This window comes from Ochlerotatus camptorhynchus, unplaced genomic scaffold (assembly GCF_037179485.1).
Source record: "Ochlerotatus camptorhynchus isolate MF236.1 unplaced genomic scaffold, CSIRO-AGI_Acam_v1.1 ptg000206l, whole genome shotgun sequence".
NCBI classification, from domain to species: Eukaryota; Metazoa; Arthropoda; class Insecta; order Diptera; family Culicidae; genus Ochlerotatus; species Ochlerotatus camptorhynchus.
The window spans coordinates 183,447-204,541 of NW_027040696.1; the positions used below are offsets into that span (position 1 = coordinate 183,447).

Here is a 21,095-nt window from a genome sequence, read left to right on the forward strand (position 1 = left end):
TGTTTATCTCCAAATTTTTAGCGTGATTCAATTTTTTTCACCAGAGTTATTCATTCATTCATCAGTCCCTCCATGCACCACCACCTCGATGATATTTTTACACCAGAAATATTCAGTAAAAAGCTTTTGATTCGATTTACCACCACGAAGGTGAATTTTTTCAACCCTAAATTTACCCTCTTCTTTTAAACCTCCAAAAAATTACACCAAGATTTTTTGTATGCACCACTGTGGTGCAATTTTTTGACCAAAAAATTTTATTTAAACTTGTCCCTTCACGCACCTTTGTGGTGCAATTTTCAGGCACCATCTCAAAGGAATTGACATAATAAAAGGTTTTCAGTGCCCTTATATTATGAAATGAAGTTATTTTACCTTCAAATCAAGTTATCAAGAAATGAAGATATTTTTTATTCTAATTTTGAAAATTTGAAAATAAAAATATTATTTATAAAAGAGGCGGCAATTGCCCCACCTTGCTCCACCCTGTGCACGCCAGTGATCTTTCGCCGATCAAGAGTTATTGACGTTTTTATACTTAAAATATGCACTTTTCAAATGTTAATATCTCTGGTTGGGGCAAACAAAAAAAAAAGTTTTTTTACGGCATTTGAAAGGGTGTATGTTATTCTCAATAAAATGAAAAAAATGGAGGTATGTTATTTTTTAAACTCGTATAAATTCAATTTGAATTTATTCATATTTTTTACTATATTTGGGTATATCTTTTTTTATTAGAAGAGATACAGGCAACAAATTCAGTTATAAAACATTTGTCTTAAAGAGTTTTAAAAGTCTCTAGAAGATGACTTTCATTATAAATTTCCAATAATAAAATTATTGGCAAAAGATGGATTTCATAGGACCACTCTAATGACAAATTTATATAAAATGTGCTAGTACATTTGTTTCAATATTTGGACATTTAGTGTCTTAGAAGAAGTTTTTGTTCTTAAAAGTTCTCTTCTTTTGGTGTTTACAAACGTCAGGGTGGTCCTCAAATAAGGGAATTTTTAAAACTAACTTTTTTGTTTTACAAAATAAAAACATGTGTCGTTTAAAAAAGTTGTAGCTAAGTTAATTGCAAGCCACTTTGCCGAAACTTTTTTTTTCTTTCTCTTAACGTTCTCATTTTAGAGTAATTTTTCGGAGTTGACACAGGATGTTCCTGAAAAAAATAGTTTTTTAGCAATAACTTTTTTATTTGAAATTTCTCATGAAAGTTATCTTCTAGAGAATTTTAAAACTCTTTAAGACGAATGTTTTATAGCTGAACAAATGAACTTTCTGTTCTGTAGTAGACAAAGTATAATGTAAATGGATAAAAGCTCCACTGTTTTGGCAAACCACACAAATGATTAAAATAAAACTCTTTGAATTTAAAACTTATTTTCGTAGTTGTCGATGAGAGTAGAAGATATGAAGTGAAACGGTCTGTATAGGTACTCATGTTGCAGGGTTTTTGATAGCAGTTATTTTACGCACGCTTCTAGTAGTTGCATTTTTGGGGTTTGTTACATGTTCTTGCACTCGAACCATTTCAGTCAGCCAACTTTTTTCTTGCCCAAAATTTGGGAAAATCAGAGCCTTCCTTCAAATGTCTCATCCGGTAGGGAACCTTATCCCTGGTAGGTGGTCTCCTTCGAGAGTGGCGCGTAAGCCACCTTCACTTGAAAATCGGGAAGACAAGGATCGAAGAGGAATTCGAACAGATCAAGGTAGAACATTTGCAGGAAATATTTAGCACTAAAAAGTGCTGTTTGAATTTTTTGTAGCTTTAGATAGCGGTAACACTTCCTTCAGCAAAAAGTAAATAGATCCGCACGGCAAGAGAGCACGATGCGGACTGGAACAAATTTTGCGATATTAAAACATATTCTCCAAGGCACAAAACATAAGTTCACTAGTATGATCTAGCAAAGCATTTTACTAGCGAAGTGATTTTTATCTTAATAGGAACAGGTACCATGACCAATTTAACAGGATAAAAACATCAGAAATTCGTTTAAAATTACAAAAGATATTACAAACATAGTAAAAACATTGATTTTTTTTTGTGCTTGAAGAATTTATCAATAACACGTGCCCGATAGCCATCATGACTGGCATATAATGCATAACTTATCTACCTGTCATCGAAAGCATCAAAGTAAATTAATGGATGCCGCTAAAAACCTGGCTTAGTTTGTCCACAGGTCCACCGGGAACGATCATCAAAAATCTGTCGGACGGAAGGGTGCGAAACAAATCTCTTCTCATGTCTGGCTGGTTTTCGTCATAAAAGTCAGTCATTATGTAAATGAGTTGCTAAATTGTGGAATTAAATTTCCGGCCCATGGCAGTAAATAACGACGTAAATAAATGCATCTTTGACACATGCTAACAATTTATAAATCGACGGGTGAGCATACCTAAGTGCTTCCATAATCCAAACAGGCACACGCGAGCCACATGTAGGTATATCCACGCGTAATTACTGAACTGACAATCAAAACAAACCTGAAGGGCCTTCAACTGGGTAGAGCTGGAGGGGTTTTGTGCTTTTCCACAGATCGTAAACAGCTTCCATTTATTAATCATAATTAAAATGTACAGTTAAACATCTGCATATGGCTCTGCGGAACGTGGTAGTTACAGGAAAAAATAAAATAAAATTGAAATAAAGTACGTTGCTCGGGGACAACCGACTAATGAAGACTTTTGTTGGAAAGTTAGGTGCGTATGACAGAGTGAAGAGTACCGTAATCCGGGGGGAAATTGATCAAAAGGCCATGCGTTTTCATCTGTACCGTAGAAAATTATCGGTAAACGATATCAAGAGAAATAGTATTAGAAAGTATTCATAAAAGAACTCTAATAATTATTTTGATGAGTTTTTCTCATCAAAAAAGTATATTACACTGCATTCAAACAAAAGATTACAGGACTGCAAAGACGGTTTTCATTAACTTGAAAGTGGTTTTTAACGAACATAAGTGTTATTGAATAAACATTATTAAAAATATTTCGGAAGATAGTTTCTAATGTCAATAATATGCAGCGTTTTTGACAAATTGACTATATTTTTAAAAGAAATCGCCTAAATTTAAGCACAACTGTGTGTTTTACGAAACCTATTTTGAAATTTTTGTTTAAATACACTTTGCACAGGGATTTTAACGGTTGATTTGGAACCCAAATTAACATTAAATCCACATACAGGGCTTCGATATAATTTGCACCCTTTGCTTCTATTTTCCGAGAGTTTTTTTTCACACAACGTAATGTTTTCACTTCACATGCCTCCTAAATTTAGTTACCTTTCCGTACGTACCGTAAGATTTGATAAAGAGTTACAAATGGTTGAGATATTGTTAAAAATATAACACTGCTTCATGACTCCAAACTCGCTCTACCGTATTGGAATGCCATTGAATTAACTTCGGCTTATCGGATGAACATAAACATTTGTATAAGGCACTTCAATCGGTAGCTTTTGAACTAAAGTATTGTACCAAACGTAAAGGAGAAGCTATTTCAATGGTTTACACACTAAGATTTTGTTTTCGTGTTCGATAAATTTTACCGAAATCAGAACAGCTGAACGAACGGTAAAACTTTGACCTTCATTTTAAAGGCTATTTAACTTGAAAATAATTTCAAAACATGTTCAACCTTGCTTAAATAATCAAATCTTGTCATTTTAGTGGAGATTTAGTTTCAAAGTAGCTGAAAAGCAATTGAATTGAATTGCATAAATTTTACCGAACAGTTCAGCTGTTAAGATTTCGGTAAAAATTACCGAAGTCGGCGATAATTTCTAAGTGTGTCAATTTCACCCCGTCATTTTCAAATTTGAAATTTAAAATTTTTCCTAACAGTTAACAAAACATCCAATATGATAAGTATTCATGAAGAATGAAAGAGTCCATATTGTTATTGGTTTGAAACCATTATTTGGTTAATGTTCTATTTAGTGGAAATTTATTTCGATATTTAAGTTAAACAGTGATCAATTTGCCCCCCGTTCACGGTACCTTTATGCCTTTATCTATTGGAATAAGTTGCTATCGTGTGTTAGCTTAAATATGTCCACATTTTTTTTTTCCTTTTTTATTTCTTTATGCAAATTATAGAACCGGATATAGGTTAATGGTGACATATCAGATTTTTTTTTCATCGGTTACTCCTAAAATAAAGTGAAGCTTGAAATTAGCCCAAACATGCCGGAAAGCAATTAATTTTCCTTACAAGATTTTGATTTTGATGTGAAATGAATTTAAGTTTATTAAAACGAAGTTTGACTCATTATCATAGATGAGCGGATGTATTTAATGGTAAATAAATATCAAAACTGAATGAATAAAACAAAATCGACCATTTTTTACCGGTCCAATTAAAAAAGTCACAGAAGATTGAATTAAACAGTAGCAGGAAAGAAGGCAGCAGCCCTGCAAATACTCATAAATCACCACAAATATTTCAATGTTGGAAGATATTACGAACGGCTTGAAAATAGAATCCTTATGAGCATCTGCAACATTTATCAACATATTTTTTTAAAACTATCTGGACTTATTTTTTTAGCAGGATGCAGTAAACAATCATCGCAATATCTTGATAAAATTGTGCATCGATTTGTATTTAATAATCCAGCTTGAGGAATGTGGCAAAAACTTTAGAAGCATTAAGAATTCTATCCGCAAAAAACATTCAAAATTGAATGTATTTCGCGGTGAGTAGCAGTTTTGCTGGGTGATGAGGAACATTTTGTAGACCCATTTAAAACTGAAGAAATACATAACATTAAATGGACTAACTCAAATAAGGTTATCATTACCGTTATTCCTCACTAAACTTGAAGCCTCAAGAAATAGATGAGTCCATAAATTTGTATGTTCTATTAGTTAGTTACACAGTTATGGGCGAGTTTATGGACATAGTGACAATGACAACACAAATACCATGAAGAACTCTGAAAAATGTAGTGATCATATAAGTGAAGTAATTGTTAATAAGAATTTTCTAAAATATCAGCCAAAATTGAGCCCTGATGATTTTTGCACATAAGTAATGGTTACAAGATGTTTAAAATTCAGTCAAATTGAATAATAAATCACATATTTAGCTTAAATGCATTTAAGTCCTTCGACATATGTACAAAGTACCCGGTTGTACCAACAATCAATACGAAACTAACGATTTTTAATTGGCTCACTACTTGACTAGCCTATTGGTCCCAAGCAAACGATTAACGTACCCCATTCTAGTCGAAATTCTAGTACTACGCAATGTTTGTTTTGATTCGCTATGAAAGTTTGACAGATAAAATGAGGGGTTATTGGTTTTTCCTATGTTTCGAGGGGTGAATCGGTTAGCTTGGGACCGAAGAGAGTACCAGAGCTGAGCCAAAAAGTGGAGCACGTTATTTCGGGACCTTCTAGTCTTAGAGTTACCTCTATCACAAACGAAGTGACAGACGGAGCGGCTCGAAAACTTTGGTGACTAACCTGCTATTTCAATTTTTCAGTGTACCACACGGCAACACCACTACTACTGGATTGTACCACATGGCAACACTACTACTAGATGGAACTAGCATTTTCACCAAATGTACTAGAATGTTTTGGTTCTATCTCTTTCACTCTACTCAAGACTGAAATGCATAAAAAAATGACAAAATGATACGCACTCTTTGCACACTGTCAAAGAATCATTGTACACAAAATCAACTTTGTTCAAATCAAAACAAAAAAACTAACCCATCTGGTGGATGATGGCACAAGCTTCCAAGAAAATTCTATTACAGTGAACCACATTATTTAAATGGATTTCTTCGCCAGTAAGTCGTCTGTCACTTCGTTTGTGCCTCTATGGTTGTACTATCGTTGTACTCTTTTATACTAGGCGGAGACTGGTTCGTCTGGTTCGTCCCAGGGCTGAAAGTCTCCTTAATAAAGATATAAAAAAAAAATATATACTAGTACCTCTGCGTATAATCAGTACACTCTTGCTCGCTGCAAAACCATACTTTCATTGTTCATCATCGACGATATCAGCAATTGCGTTGAAAACACCGAAAGTATCCTTTTTCAATTCTCATTTGTTCCAATTAATTCGATGACAGTCATATATTTTCGTTTTACAAATCATATGTTTAAGTTTTTGGTTCTGTACTGCTCAAATATATATGTTACATAATATAAAAAAAAGTTTCATAAACTGATTATGCATTTTACATACTACTGAGAATCAAAACGAAAATTTTAGCTGGCATCACTGGAGTTCCTATGTCGCTAATGTCGCGTGTGTGGTTTGGTGAGCGCACGACAATAAGATGTGAATTTTAAACTTTAATTTTGCTTACTGTACATCATTTCCGCATTCGCCCTTTTCAGATAACACTTCTGAAATTTGTGAGTTTGACAGAACCACCAGCACCAAATTGTCGGGGTACACTCCAGCGTTGCCATACATACCGATTTATCGGTATTTATACCGATTTCCAAACAAGATACCGATATACAGATAAGTTTCCTCAGAATACCGATTTTTAAGATTTAATACCGATTTATACCGTTGTTTTTTTAATAATCAACATTATCATTGCCTGCCCGTGCTCGAATTTCGGAGAAAATTTTTGTGAGAGACTTGTATCTTGTTCAATATCTCAAATTTTTGAGGCTTCAATATTCTAAACAATCATCTCTAAAGATGCCTTATCTTTCGATTAATGTTTGCATTTACTCACCGTGTTTGGCTACCCATCAATCGAGAAATAGCTGATGACTCTTTCCGGTTATTCCTAGGGAATCGAGAAATATATTTTAAACATTATTTAACTTCCGGAAGTTTTTATTCATTTTTAAACTTCCTGAGGTTTCATCCAATTTTTCCTGGAATTTTCTTCCACCTTACCTTGGAAGCTTCTTTAGCCTTCGCTCGAATGATTCTTCTCCCGACAGTTTTTTAACTTTCCCGGAGCTTCAAGGATGCTATCAGATCTTTATTGCGGATCCACACTAGCTGCAGGCACTTTTAAGAAGTTCTGAAACTTCAGAAAAGTCCAGACTTTTGTATAAGTTTTGATAAACTAAAGACGGTTTCATTAAATTCTGTTAAAATTTGAAAACCCGGAAATTTCAGAAAAGTCCAGCGAACTCCAGTGAATTTAAGGAAACAACATAAATATTTTGGAAACTTCACAGGGAAATTTAATGGTTTTTTTTTTTTTAACTTTAGTGAAGCTCAGAGAGCATCAGGACAGACCAATTAATTTCAATGAATTTGCTGAAATTATAAAGGAGTTCCGAGAAACTCAGACAATTTCCGAAAAATTCAGCAATGTCAATGCAAATTTAGGAAACGTAAGGGAAGTTACATAAACATTAGATCATTGTGAGAACATTTTATTGGATGTTCTATGCTTTTTAATGGCAGTGTCGATAACTTTAAAAAAATAAAAAATAAATCGGGAAGATCACAGAACTTCAATGCTGATGTAACAATAAATTCAAGAAAATTGTGAGAGCACTTAAGAGATTTCGTAATCTTCAAGAAAGTCCAGAGACCTTCTTAGATGATTAGAGATATTCCGGTAGTCTTATTATAATCAGGGAAGTTCCTAGCGCTTTTAGGATGACCAGAGAACTCCAAAACAGCCCCTAATTTCAGGAAAATTACAAGAACTTTAAAGGAATTTCTAGGAGTTATGGAATATTCCTAAGTGCATTTCAGGAATGTTCCGAAAACTTCAGGGAAATTTCGGCTTCAGGGATGTTTTTTGAATATCAGGAAAATGTTCTGGATCATTAGAACATCCCCCAGGAACCTCTTCCGGAATTATGTCCTTGTTTCTTTCGACTGTTCCGTAAGCGCTCTGGCTTCAGACTTTTTTCAGATGTTTCTTCTAATCTACCTTAAGAAGTTTCTGCCAGCGTCTTCAGGAAGTTTGTTTCGTTTTCTCAAGGAAGTTCAATTAATTCTCCCAGAAATTTTTTTCGCCTTCTTCTGGAAGTTTGACCAAAGGTTTTTTTTAAAGGGAAAATATTGTTTGTCGTTATTGTCAATAGTTCAGTCGTTGTTGTGACTGATTTTCCATATTTTGGTTTCATTTATTGATATTTAATTGAAAAAAAAACACTACTTGGTCAAAATTTTGATCACCACTTTAGGACAACGATAATTTTAAAAATTAAATTAAAAAAATTTAAGAGTGCTTCAAGATTGGGAAAGCCGTCAAACAAAGGAATTCCCCTCAAATCCCAGTCGTCACCATCATTAAAATTTTCGCTTTCAAAAACGGCAAAAATATATTATTAAATAAATAGTAAATACCGATAAATACCGATTTTTTAATACCTTTGATACCAATAAGCTTTAAAACAATCTGGCAACGCTGGTACACTCACAATATACTGTAGCTGTCAAGTTGCCCCCGAGTTGTTCGTTTTTTAAACCCAGGTCAGGTTGAGATTCGCACTGACAAAAAGTTCGGTTTCGCACTGGGTTGGAACTGGTTCCAACCCCTATATTAAACTAATTCGGTTTAATAGTCCTCTCCAGTTGGGTTCGTATTGGTACGATTTGCATGTTTAGTGAGATGAAATTTTGTGTTAGCTGTGAGAAATTTTGTTTGCAGTAAGTACTGTCATCCTAAAGAAAAAATAAACAACAAAACGAAAACAAACCCTACGCTTGCACGGTAAGAATCAAATGACCTTTTATGAGAAAAAGTTAACCTATTTTTAATAAATGTGGTTTTACTCATTAATGAGCAAATTGTTTTAACAATAATGAGTTGCTGCTAACAGTAGCTCACAGTATCTTCCTAATGGGTCTAATAAATTACTAATTAATTAGTAGTGCCACTTTTATTGACGATGGGATAGCTTTTACTCATAAATTGATTTTTACCGTGTACATGACAGTATACACTACACGCTTTGTTCAGTTCACCCATAAATAGGTAGTTGATTCACCCATATTTGGGTTTCTGATACAATACCTACAATATGGGTAAATAATACCTACAAAAATCGGTGAAATTTACTTACATTGTGAGTAAAACGACTTAACCCAAATATGGGTTTTTAAAGTTTACCTATATTTGGATGAAAAACTAAACATTGTGAAAACCGTCAACTCAGTGCCAACATTTCAAAGAGGTGTAATTGCATTTGTAAACAATGGCTTTGCCGTCGATTTCTTGCGAATAAAAGCTCACTCATGAAAAACAATGACACCAACAGGTAGAGGAATGTTTCCTCTACCAGCTAGCATTGTAATTTTGGAGAGGTAAGATTTAATTCGCGAGAAATTGACGGCTACAGTCATTGTTTACAAAAGCAATTACGCCCCTTTGAAATGTTGGCACTGAACTTTCGCTTCATGTGCGTGTGCGATCTAGTGTGCGATGCAATATTAATAATTAATTATTATCCGTCGTGTTTGCTGTTTACATTCCGAGAATTTAGTCGAATTCAATTCCGTAATCAAATTTCCGTAATTCGTAAGTAGCTTGGTGGAAATTCTACATTATTTGGAGGAGGAGGAGGAGGAGGAAGCTAGAGGGAACAAGCTTACCTCGCCGTGTCATCCAGCGTTTCCATTGCTAACTGGTTAGTAATTTTACGGAAGTAATAGTACATTTTTTTTTAATTTTCCCTTGTAGGTTCTGTGCTGCTCCGTAAGACTCCCTTTGATAGGTAAGTATTTTGCATGATAGTTGATTGACCGATATTTACACTATTTTTTGACTTTTTAAAGATCTGAGATTTTTACTGAATTGCATACAATTATGAGCAACAAACAAATGTCTTCACTACATCGATTATGCTACTATGTGACCATTAAACGATCTTCTGGAATTCCGGAATCACGCGAAAAATGGTCACTTCCCTATAATGGGTCAATAGATCCACGATTTGCCAAACAAAGAGAAGCAACTGGTATTTTTGTCGTATTTTTCATAGGAATAGTAAAAAAAAAATGTGGCTACTAAAGCTTGCGATTGTTTTGACAAAATAGAAAGAAAGAAACTATGATAAAAATATATAAAATTGGAATGTGTAATATTTGCTACAAATAAAATACAATTTAAACAAAGTATTTTTATTTTTTATTTATTCCATTAAAATTTCAGAAGAAAAATGAAAATATTCACCCAAATATGAGTTTAATTCACCCAAATATGAGTTAAATTCACCCAAAATCAATAACCAATAAATAGGTAAAAATTAGCTACATTATTCGTAAGGTGCATGTATTCATATATGGGTAAATCAACTTTACCCATAAAATGGGTATGTGCACTTTTGCGCGATTATGGGTGTTCTTCACCCATATTTGGGTGAACTGAACTAAGCGTGTAGTGTGTGTAAAATTATATTATTAGTGTAGTGTTCGTGAGATCCAGCTTGGAGAACTCAATTCATGGCATCTTCCATATAAGTGTCATAGTTATTTTTTTTTTTCATTCATATGCCAAATTCAGTCCTCTGCATCCGAATTAAAATCAAATACTAAAAAATCAATCATCACCATCGTGGCGAACACAATAACTTTTGCAGTTACACTAATTATGATGACGATATGACCATAGAGGTAACTCTAAGACTAGAAGGTCCCGAAATAACGTGCTCAACTTTTTGGCTCAGCTCTGGTACTCTCTTCGGTCCCAAGCTAATCGATTCACCCCTCGAAACATAGGAAAAACCAATAACCCCTCATTTTATCTGTCAAACTTTCATAGCAAATCAAAACAAACATAGTGTAGTACTGGAATTTATACAAGAATGGGGTACGTTAATCGATTTGCTTGGGACCAATAGGCTAGTCAAGCAGTGAGCCAATTTAAAATCGTTAGTTTCGTATTGATTGTTGATATGACAGCTATCTGTTGAAAAGTAATTTATTAGAGACAACTTCGTCATACATTAATTGTCAATTCATTAATGTTCAAAACTGTTCAAAAGACGCTTTAACGCGTGAAATGCAATTTCTCTAAAATTCTGTGAGTGTAGTTGCAATAAATTTTCCGGTGATAAACTTCAATTGTTCAAATTTTATGTGAAAATTATAGAAGCCATAAATTTTGGCCATCAATATCACAAGTACTCAGTATTAAAGTGCATGATTTTATACCCTGTATACCATTTTCCAGTAAGAAAAATTTCCTCCGAAGACAATATACTTGTTAAATTCATTTTTGTTGTAACCCGAAATATTAGTATTAATTTCCCACAGTAATCAACTGGCTATGTAGGTACATGAGCTTCGGATCGTCACTACGTGGAAAAACATTGGAAGTGGAACGGCCGCACAAAGCATTCACGGCTTACAACTAATTTAATAGCAGCGAGTTTTTTTTTAAATCCCCGACAGTAGGAAAATATTTAATAATAAACAATGACGATTAGTGATGAAGCCCATACATCAGTTGACTGCGATTGATTGGATGTGTTACGTTTTGATTCATATTTCGGACGCTTTAGAAAAATATCTTGAAATACCTTTACTGCCGTTATACGCATAACTGTCCCATGTTCTATACACCAAAAATCTGAATCGAGTTCCAGCAAAATTAATTGCTGAACTGCTTCCAGCAAAAACATTTCTTGCTGAACAACCAGCAATCCATAAAAAAAGCTGGATTTTACAGTAATCTGTTTGAAACGTCAAAGTCGACCGGGCCATCGTTTCTTCCCTGCAGGTTATTTTTTTTTATTTTTCGAGTCAAGAAGTGTACGACTTTGGAATCATCCCATTAATTACATAAATGGTATTTTAATCATGGAGTAAGTATTTTAAACTTTGAGTTGACTAAGTTTAAAATGTTATTTTCTCTTTATTTATAGCCTTTTCATTTGAATAAAACTATAGATTGGCCTATGGAATGTGCTCAAAATAAGCCCAGTTTTTTATCGTTTGTTAAAAAATTGTCTTCATATGAGAAAATAAAGTTTTGTACGATTATAATATAGCACGCCAGTGTACTTAAGTGTTTTTCAGTATAAATTCTATCAAGAATTTTATAAAAAAAAATAAACAATTGAGGATTACTGTTCTTCCAGCAAAACGATTGGCATTACGCTATGCTGGATAATCAGCATACATTTCTGGTTTTACAGCATACTGCTGTCAGTTTGACTTTGGGCCTAATTGCTGATCGTCCAGCAAACAGTATTTTACTGGATGGATTGCTGAACTTCCAGTTCGGCAAAATCCAGCAAAATATTGCTGGATTCCTGCAATAAAAAATGGGTGTGTATGCAATTATTGTGAACCGTGGGACTCTTATGCGTATAATGGTAGTATACACACCACCAACTAGCACGTTGGTGACTCATGCTGCTAGACGTTCTTAAAAAATAAAGTGACTGGAATTTGAATCACATTTTTTGACGTAGAACTACGTCTTTGTCGACTATACTGGGGTGCAAATCAAAAAATATGTGTGGTGAAGGAGTGTTAGGTTTTGAACGCTTGTAACTTTGTCATTTATAGATGAAATTAAAATCCAAATACGCCAATCGATAGGATATTACAACACGAACCTGTTGAAATAAATATTTTTCCAATGTTTCTGTAATCAAACTATTGAAAATGTACAAATGATAATTTTATCACTGATTTCATGAAATAAGCCTTTTTCCCAAACCCAGTCATCATAAATGAATACCACTTGGTTGCACATCATTCTGCTTGAACCTGAAAAGATATAAATCAGCGCTGCTCTCATGCCTCTGCTCATTACCGCTTCGGACGGCGTGGCACTAGGTCCTGCATCAAGCAGGACTAGGCCAGCGGCTAAAGGTGTATAACGGCGTGTCCACCACAATGAGGGATGAGACTTGAAAAAACATGCATGTAAAACCCCCTCCCGCTTAACAACCCCCTTCTCCTCCCCCTAAAACAATAACCCGAAAAAGTCATGGACTTTGACGATCATTTTTTTTTCCGGAAATAAATTTTAAGCAAACCCTAATAGCCAACATTTTCAAAAAAAATGTTGCTTAATAGGAGACATACACTCGATGAATTACCAACAACTGACTGTAAAAAAAACTTTTTGCTCCGCCCCATTCATAAAAAACGGCGGGAAATCCTATCAGGTTCTAAACCGAAAAAGATATAAAACAGCGCTGCTGTCATGCTTTTGCTCATTTTCGCTTCGGACGGCGTGGCACTTGGTCCTGCAGTAAGCAGGACCAAATCAGCGGCTAAAGGCGGATCACGGCGTGACTACAATGAGGAAAAGTGTAATGTATATAAACCCCCTCCCCCTTTCACAACAACCTCTCTCCCTCCCCCTTCACAACAATCTCCCCACCCCTCAACAACCTTTCCTACCCCCCCACTTATCAACAAACTTTCCTAACCCCCCCCCCCCACTCATCAACAACCTCTCCTAACCACCCCCTCCCCACTCAAATCCCACACATGAGTTGTTGCAACGTGATCAACAAATCAATATCTATGTGTCGGCCACATACTTAATATATGTACATATAAAAACCATGCGTGACCACACATACTATTCATTTGCGTATAAATTTCATGTGTACTTCTGAGTGGATTCTGTTTATCGTGGTCAAATGAAAATCATGTGGAAGTTCACATGGATATTTGTCAAGAAAAATGTGTAAATTGTTTAGAGTCAACCATAACCGAAACATTGAAATACTTGAAAATTATAAGATAAAGTATAATAGTCAAAAATGTATGAAAAACATCAATTTTGTGTGGTTCTACGTCATACTGCGGTCGTGTCTAGGACACAACCCTTTAATTTTTTTACTGTGAGAAGATGTCATTCATGAGTGACAAGACAGTTTTATTATTTTTTTCTTAATTTCATAGCGGCGCCGGTGGTGTAGTGGTAAGCGTAATTATACCTCACCCCAGCAAGCCTGGGTTCAATCCAAGTCGGCGCCACCGGGATGTTCTGAGGCATAACATCTCTGATCACGCCTTCCATCGGAAGGGAAGTTAAGCCGTTGGTCCCCGGTTCATGAGTTTATGGGCCGATAGGTAGGGTCCAAGTGTGGGAGCTGCCTCCCTGGCGTCGGTAGCATTGGTACTCAGTACGGAAAATAAATCAAGGAAAAAACAAGTATAACGAAGGTATAATAAACGAATAAAATGAGATTATATCGTGATTACTATCGTCAATAGCTTGAAAAATATATACAAAATTGGGTGCCCGAAAGTTGATTCTTCTCTATCCGAAATTTTAATCTCCTTTGAGGTGCCTTTGGTGTTATGTAAGTTGCATACATTTATGCGCTATCCGTACGTTATTATCGCAGGAAGTGTAAATTTGGTTGCATTTAGAACACTTTTAAAAGGTTCTCACTATTTGTAACTCATAATTTGAACGGCTGTTTACGAGTTACCAAACCACACGGCGCATATTTCCCCACCATCCCCCTCACTCAGAACTTCGTACATTAAAAAGACTAATTTGTGTTCGAAACACATTCTGTTTAGCTGGCAACGCAACAAGTTGATTCATTTGGGGAAATGGCTCTAATGTTGACCTATGAATCTAAGATTGGGCCCATCGCTAAACAATCTGTTATTTATCAATTTTATCTAGATGAATTTTTAGTCGATTACTGAATTTATATATGGGCCCAAATTAGAGACATTTAGGCCGACATTACATTCATTTCCCCTACACACTACACACTTAGATTTTTTCGCCGAGATGGGTACCACCGAGCAGCTCGGCATTTTATTTTGCTGGATCTCAGTGAAAAACTTGCCGAGATTCAGCTAACAAACGGGAATTTTGCCGAGATCTCAGCTAACAAACATATTTTTTGCTGATTTTCCAGCAAAATAAAATGCCGAGCTTCTCGGTGGTGCCCATCTCGGCAAAAAAATCTTAGTGTGTAAGATTCTTTCACAGATTTCTGTAAAATATTACTGAAATCTCAACAGCTGAACGTTTGGTAAACAGTTTTACAGTTTTCCTGTTATTTTTTACAGATATCTGTGAAAAAGTACCGAAAATCTGTGAAACTATTTACCGAACGTTCAGCTGTTGATATTTCGGTAAAATTTTACAGATTTCTGTAGAAATTTCTAAGTGTGTATGTCGAATGTTTAGAATGCTCTTATTTTTTCCTATCAAAACGCTTACAACAAACAAATTGAACAAATCTTACAACGTAAGGCAGCCATATCAACTTTTAGTTTTACTTTTTTGAAGTGAGTACAATTTGAGATTTTAATCCCAAAATACTACCTGTTGGTGCAATAAAAACATAATCAAAGTGTCCTACCCAACATACGATTTTACCTGCAGGCTAGCTTTTGCGGGCAAAAATTTGCTGTAATCTGCAGTTAAATTGTTCGTTGGGTATTAAGTGAAATATCGTGGTGCCGCGTATTATCCCGCTGGTGCGTTTTACACCATTTCCCCCTAACAACTCTACTTCAGCAGACAATAGACCAACAATTAAATTTCAAAGAGGTGAGATTCTGAATCTGTAACCGGTGAGCTCTTCAGCTATATTGTGGAAAGAGTGCTCGTGTAGGTACACATGCCTCATAAACCGGCCATCTTAAAAAAAGGCTAGATAGAGCAGATTTCAAAATATTGCACTGTAAGTTAAAAGAGAGAAGTATTAAATCTCAAACCGCAAACCGGTTGGACATGATTGTCTCTGATTTGATTGAAACGTAGCTCAAATGTTGACTATTACCCAAGGTTTCATCTGAATAAGTTTTTTTCTCTCAAAAGTAACTCTTTTGAAAGGTTTATTTTACGATCGATTTAATTTTGAATAAAATCATAACTTGAAAACGGCTTATCTGATCAAAATTACATCTGAAAGAAGCTGTAGGTAAATAAATTGTCAGCCGGCGCCGGTGGTGTAGTGGTAAGCGTGACTGCTTTCTCACCTCAATGGGCCTGGGTTCAATTTCAGCAGAGGTCAGTGGCATTTTTCTGAGGCATAAAAAACTCTGGTCACTGGACGCCACGTTCTTTTATACTTACTCTAATCACCTTTATTCAGCAATATTGTAAAGCAATACAATGGAATCTAATAAATAAGCTAGAAAAATGTTAACGGTTTTTTTTTTTTTTTTCCTCTGTTCGGGACATAACACCACTGCGACCAGTAATTTGATCTATTGTAGTATATCCCGTGTCCTTAGTTTAGTGCATGTCGTATTACTCCATCACTATTGAGAAATGATGAAGTATTCGGTTTTGATACAGTTGTCATTCTTGCCTTCATCGCAAGGAATCGATTCTAACTGAAAGGTTCCGCTATTTATACCCTTCGGAGTTGGAATACCCTCCAAAGGCGCGCCCCTTTGTCAGTCAAAATTGGATTCCTTCACAACAAAAACAAGCTATGACACCGATAATGACCATGCATCAGAACCCTAGTCTTAACCACTTCAAACTAGGGAACAACGATTAGAAGATTAGGAATCACATAGGTGAAGACTAACTAACTCATTTTTTCCTTGTTTCAAGATCATCCTCGGTCCAGGCAACCCGAGGACTTATCACTATCAACAAGGCATAAAAAGTAACAAGGACTAAGATGTGTTCCTTTGATTACTGAAAAATCCTGTTCCCCTAGTTTGAAGAAGTTAGGACTAGGAATCGGTGGTAGATCTTACATCCCGTAACGTACCACGAAAAGGTGATCTACCCACGTTACGGGGCAGGATATTCGGTTAGGATTCACCTCAAGCTGGCGATGCAACCAAAAGTATATTGTTTATGTATTGCTCATTTAATCTCTCGATAGCCGACTATCGAAAAAAATATTCATTCTGTTTAGTGATTATGCATTTAAAGAGTCATGACGGGGAGCTTGGGATGATGATTTTCTGCTCAGTAGAAGTACTGAAGCATTATGAAGGCTATGAATGCTATGGGAAATCATCATAGTTGCAAATATAAAGAAACTAAACATAACCCTTTGCTTCAGTACCGTCAACCTCCATGTCCACGGGGAGGGTTAAAGGTTTTAATGAATACCTACTTAAACATGCCCGTCAAAAATCACCATAAGCGAGGATCTACATTGCGTCATGCGGATCAAAGTAGATCAACTTAGATCAACTAACAACCTACGACAGGTATCAAGCGACGAACCAAACTATACTGTAAGCGAGATACTCCTTCGAAAAAACTGGACCGATTACGTTAGCCATAACAAATTGTAATGTTTTCCAATGAATATTAAATGTGCTTTAACGGCCAATAATGATGTCGTAAAATAGTTTTAAAGGCGTCTTGAAAGCTGCCGATGAGAGTGATACCGGCTGAATTGTACCGGTTGAGAGTTTTCGTGTTTTTGCAACCGATCCGGTACAATTCGTAAACTTGCGCTTGATGTTTTTATTCACTTGCTTTGGCACAAGGATGCACGTCGTTGAAAATCCGGTTTATTAAAAATCGCACCTCAACTTCAATAGCCACGAAATCATGATGTCTTACGTTTTTAGTTTCCATCGCGAAAATTGAATCAAATGGAAGCTGAACTACTAAAGTGTCGCGTGGATTTATTGTATGAAGTTGGTAACAGTTGGCGAGAGAATCTACAAATTTCTACAAAATATTTGACGTCATTATAACGATTTGAACACGCCTTCGATCATCTGTACCTCTTCCTAAAGAAACATTGACGTAGAGTAACATTAAAATATTCACTCAATGAACACTTCAAACATTGATAAGAATTTGTGTATACCACCGCATGCCAATTTAAACATTGTGTGATTGAACCGTGTGTCATTCGTTTCTCCATTGGTCAATAATATTGATTATTTTCTTTTATGAAGCTTTGACGTTTCTAATCTAATAATTTACCCAAAATTGTACTACAAAATTATATTTAAAATTGATTCTTCAATTCCGTTTTCAACCATCAAATGTGACTATACTCACGAGATCATGACAGTTAAGTTTTACCCAGTAAATAAAAACACCACTGTGATTATTTACATCCACACACAGCACGACATTTTTCTCTCTCGAGCGATTCAGTTGTTTGGCAACTGCTCGGGAGAGAGCACGGCAAAAACGTGTCAAACCAGATTGCGATTGCATCCAAAGCGGAAGTATTTGCGGCGAGCGTTCTGTGATTGGGTGGTCGAGTTTTGCTTCCTTTTATTTTCGTGGAGGCTGTGCATATAAACGCGCTGATGCAGAATACTTTACCGGCGCTTGGCCTAATTCTGCAGACCTGTACAGTGAAAATGCGTGTTAAGAGCCAAACACAGGGGCATCTAGCAACAGTTTAACGATAAGCCGAGTGTGCCATCTTTGCCGTCCGTTCACGAACAGATGCGGCTTCGATTGTTACCGCTGGTGACCTTGTTGCAACTCTTTGTAACAGTTCCAGCTAATCGGGTGAGTTAGCTGTTTCATTTCAACGCATCCTTACATAAGATGACTGTGATTGTTTTCCAGAAATGTTTGGGCGGGCTTTGCATCCCGCCGGAACTGTGTCGACCTGTGAGCGAAAATGTGTACGATGATGTCCATCTAAACTTTTTCAGGTAGTATCAAATGGATTTGAATGATTAGAATGAAGATTTGTATTTTTCGATTGTTGCAGTTCCGAAGAATGCCGACATGAGAACTTTAAATGCTGTCCATTTGAGCGTATTGTACGACAACCGGTATGATCTTCTCGTGCTGATAAGGTCTGTTCATGTGTCGAATGCTTCTTTCTTTGCATTTGCAGAAGTTCGAAGCGCCAGATGAAAAGGAATTGGTATGCGCTGCGAGAAACAATAATGGCATTGGGAATGTACCTGTACCTCAAGACAGGTTTCAGGCAAGATATGGTAAGTAGATAAAAGATAACATTTAGTTACAAAAATTTCTGTGATACATAGCAAACTCTAGAATTGAGATAAATTCACACGATTTCAGGTGCAAATTTTTGGGGCAACATCAGTTGGATAGAATTGGTTTTGAAATATTTTAAACGTAGTCTCATATATCATTTGAAAAGGGCCTATCAACTTTTTATAAGGAAACATGACAACTTTTTATTTGAATTAATTGCATTTGTTCTGGTACAATGTTTGTCAAAATCACTTATTTATTCTACTTAATTTTGGGTCACTGAATCCGGAACTGAAATTAGATTTTGTTGAAATGAACGATTTAGTATCATGACATTGATTTTATGTGACAACTGATGTTTATTGCCTTCAGGCGTATTTTTATCTATTTGCAACATAATATGCATTTTGTTGAATTTTTAACCCTGATGAATGTGGGTGCCTTAGTGGAATACGTGTTTAAAAGAATAGACAAGGATTAGTAATTTCCATTCAATTCCACTACCTTATTGGCTTACACGGGAAAAAATCCGATCTCCGAAATGAGAAAAATGACTCATGATTTCATGAACACAGCGTATTTTCATGTAATGAAAATACACCATGAATAATATTCATGATATCATGAGCAATTTTTGCGTAATGCAGCAAACATGCCCAGAATCATGAATCATCCGAGTTGAAATCATGAGCCTAAATTCATGGATTTATATTTTAACCAAAAAATGTAAAAATTATCAAATAAAGAATCAGGCTGGATTCGAACCAAGAACCTTGAGATCATTAAACCCACACTTTGACCACTAGACTATCAGTACTTGTATAAGATGAAAGACAAAAGGCGTATAAGAGATACCTATGTAGTGTGGTTTATGAACACGGTTTGCCAAGTACGTGTAACGCTTGTAGCGGTCTTGATTCCACTGCATTATGAAATCATGAATTTCCATGATTAAATCATGAATCATTGTTACGATTTCATGGGATGGCAAGTTTTTTTCATTTCATGATTTTTTATTCATGAAAATGGAATCGGATTTGTTTCCGTGTATCCTTGACAGATACGCGTATTTCGTTTACAACGCGCAGACTTCTTCAGTGTCTTGTACTAATACTCGACTTTAATCAAAATTTTAACGTCATATTATTCTTCTTCGTACACAAATCAAAAATAAATGTAGGAGACGAACCAAACCAGGGCTGAAAGTCTCCTTAATAAAGATATAAAAAATAAATAAATGCTTACTTCTGAATACTGCATTACATAAAATCTATAAGACCAACTTCACCGCAGAATTTTTTTTTTCTTGATTTGTTTTTCGTCGATCTTATTTTATCGACTTCCCTTCCGAAGAAAGGCGTGATCAGAGATGTTATGCCTCAGAACATCCCGGCGGCGCTGACTGGGATTGAACCCAGGCCTGCTGGGGTGAGAGGTAATACGCTTACCACTACACCACCGGATCCGCTGACCACATAATTAAAACTGTGAATTTTTAATCTAATTTAATTCTTAAAAATAAACTAAACATGCAATTTAAAAACAAAATTCGTACACTAGAAAAGCATTTGCTAGTACAGGTTTCAGAGCTATTTTTTTTGGGTGCCAATAATCATATGGATGGAAACATATTCAGGTTATCGGTGAAAAGTGATCAACTTGCCTCCGTTTATTGATAAGCTGTCATCACTCAACATCAACTTCAATCTACTCCATATTAAGTTCTACACCACCTATTTTACACTCCGGCATATTCCGGTGACCAAAATATGGTGATATGGTATCAGCTTTCACGGACGGATGGAAATTCGAGAGGTAGATCCAGAATACATATTTGGACGTGGGTTGAGCAACGATGATGTTACCACCTTCCAGAGATCTTATACCTCCAATTGATCCACTCCTTGCTCCGTGACTGGGACTTGAGGCTACTGCTGATGCATTCGTGTCTGTTTCAGTGTTTGAGTATAATATTGTGCAGGCACTTAGTAGCTTTTGTCTCCTTCGGTCGTTTCCTCTCTTTCTGGTTTTGTTTCATCGTCGCTTGATAATTTCATTTCATCTCTTGTTTCACGTCTTCTTCTCTATTAATTTCACCTTTACTTCTTCTATCTTTTCGTTATCTTCTTGTTTCATCATCTTTGTTTTCTCCATAGCCTTCGTGCGTTTCTTACTAACCGCCATGTTTTAGTTTTGCTCCAATTTCGGTTCCGCTTTGCTTCGTCTGCATCTTTATAATCCTCTTATCGTCTTCTTTTGCTTGTTTTCCTTCAATTACTTC

At 35.7% G+C, this 21,095-nt stretch overlaps 1 protein-coding gene across 2 annotated transcripts in view; it reads left to right on the plus strand.

The window, feature by feature from the left end:
• Window positions 1-18,018: 18,018 nt before the first annotated feature.
• LOC135703038 (phenoloxidase-activating factor 2-like) overlaps window positions 18,019-21,095 on the plus strand; it is a 28,800-nt gene continuing 25,723 nt past the window's right edge. Inside the window, exons 1-4 of one of the 2 annotated variants that reach the window (XM_065224140.1) lie at window positions 18,019-18,370; window positions 18,431-18,519; window positions 18,579-18,642; window positions 18,711-18,810. In XM_065224140.1, the coding sequence (XP_065080212.1) occupies window positions 18,305-18,370; window positions 18,431-18,519; window positions 18,579-18,642; window positions 18,711-18,810 (319 nt within the window). In that variant the 5' untranslated portion in view covers window positions 18,019-18,304. Of the gene's footprint in view, window positions 18,371-18,430; window positions 18,520-18,578; window positions 18,643-18,707; window positions 18,811-21,095 lie in introns of both variants that reach the window. The other variant, XM_065224139.1, reaches the window with a different exon arrangement.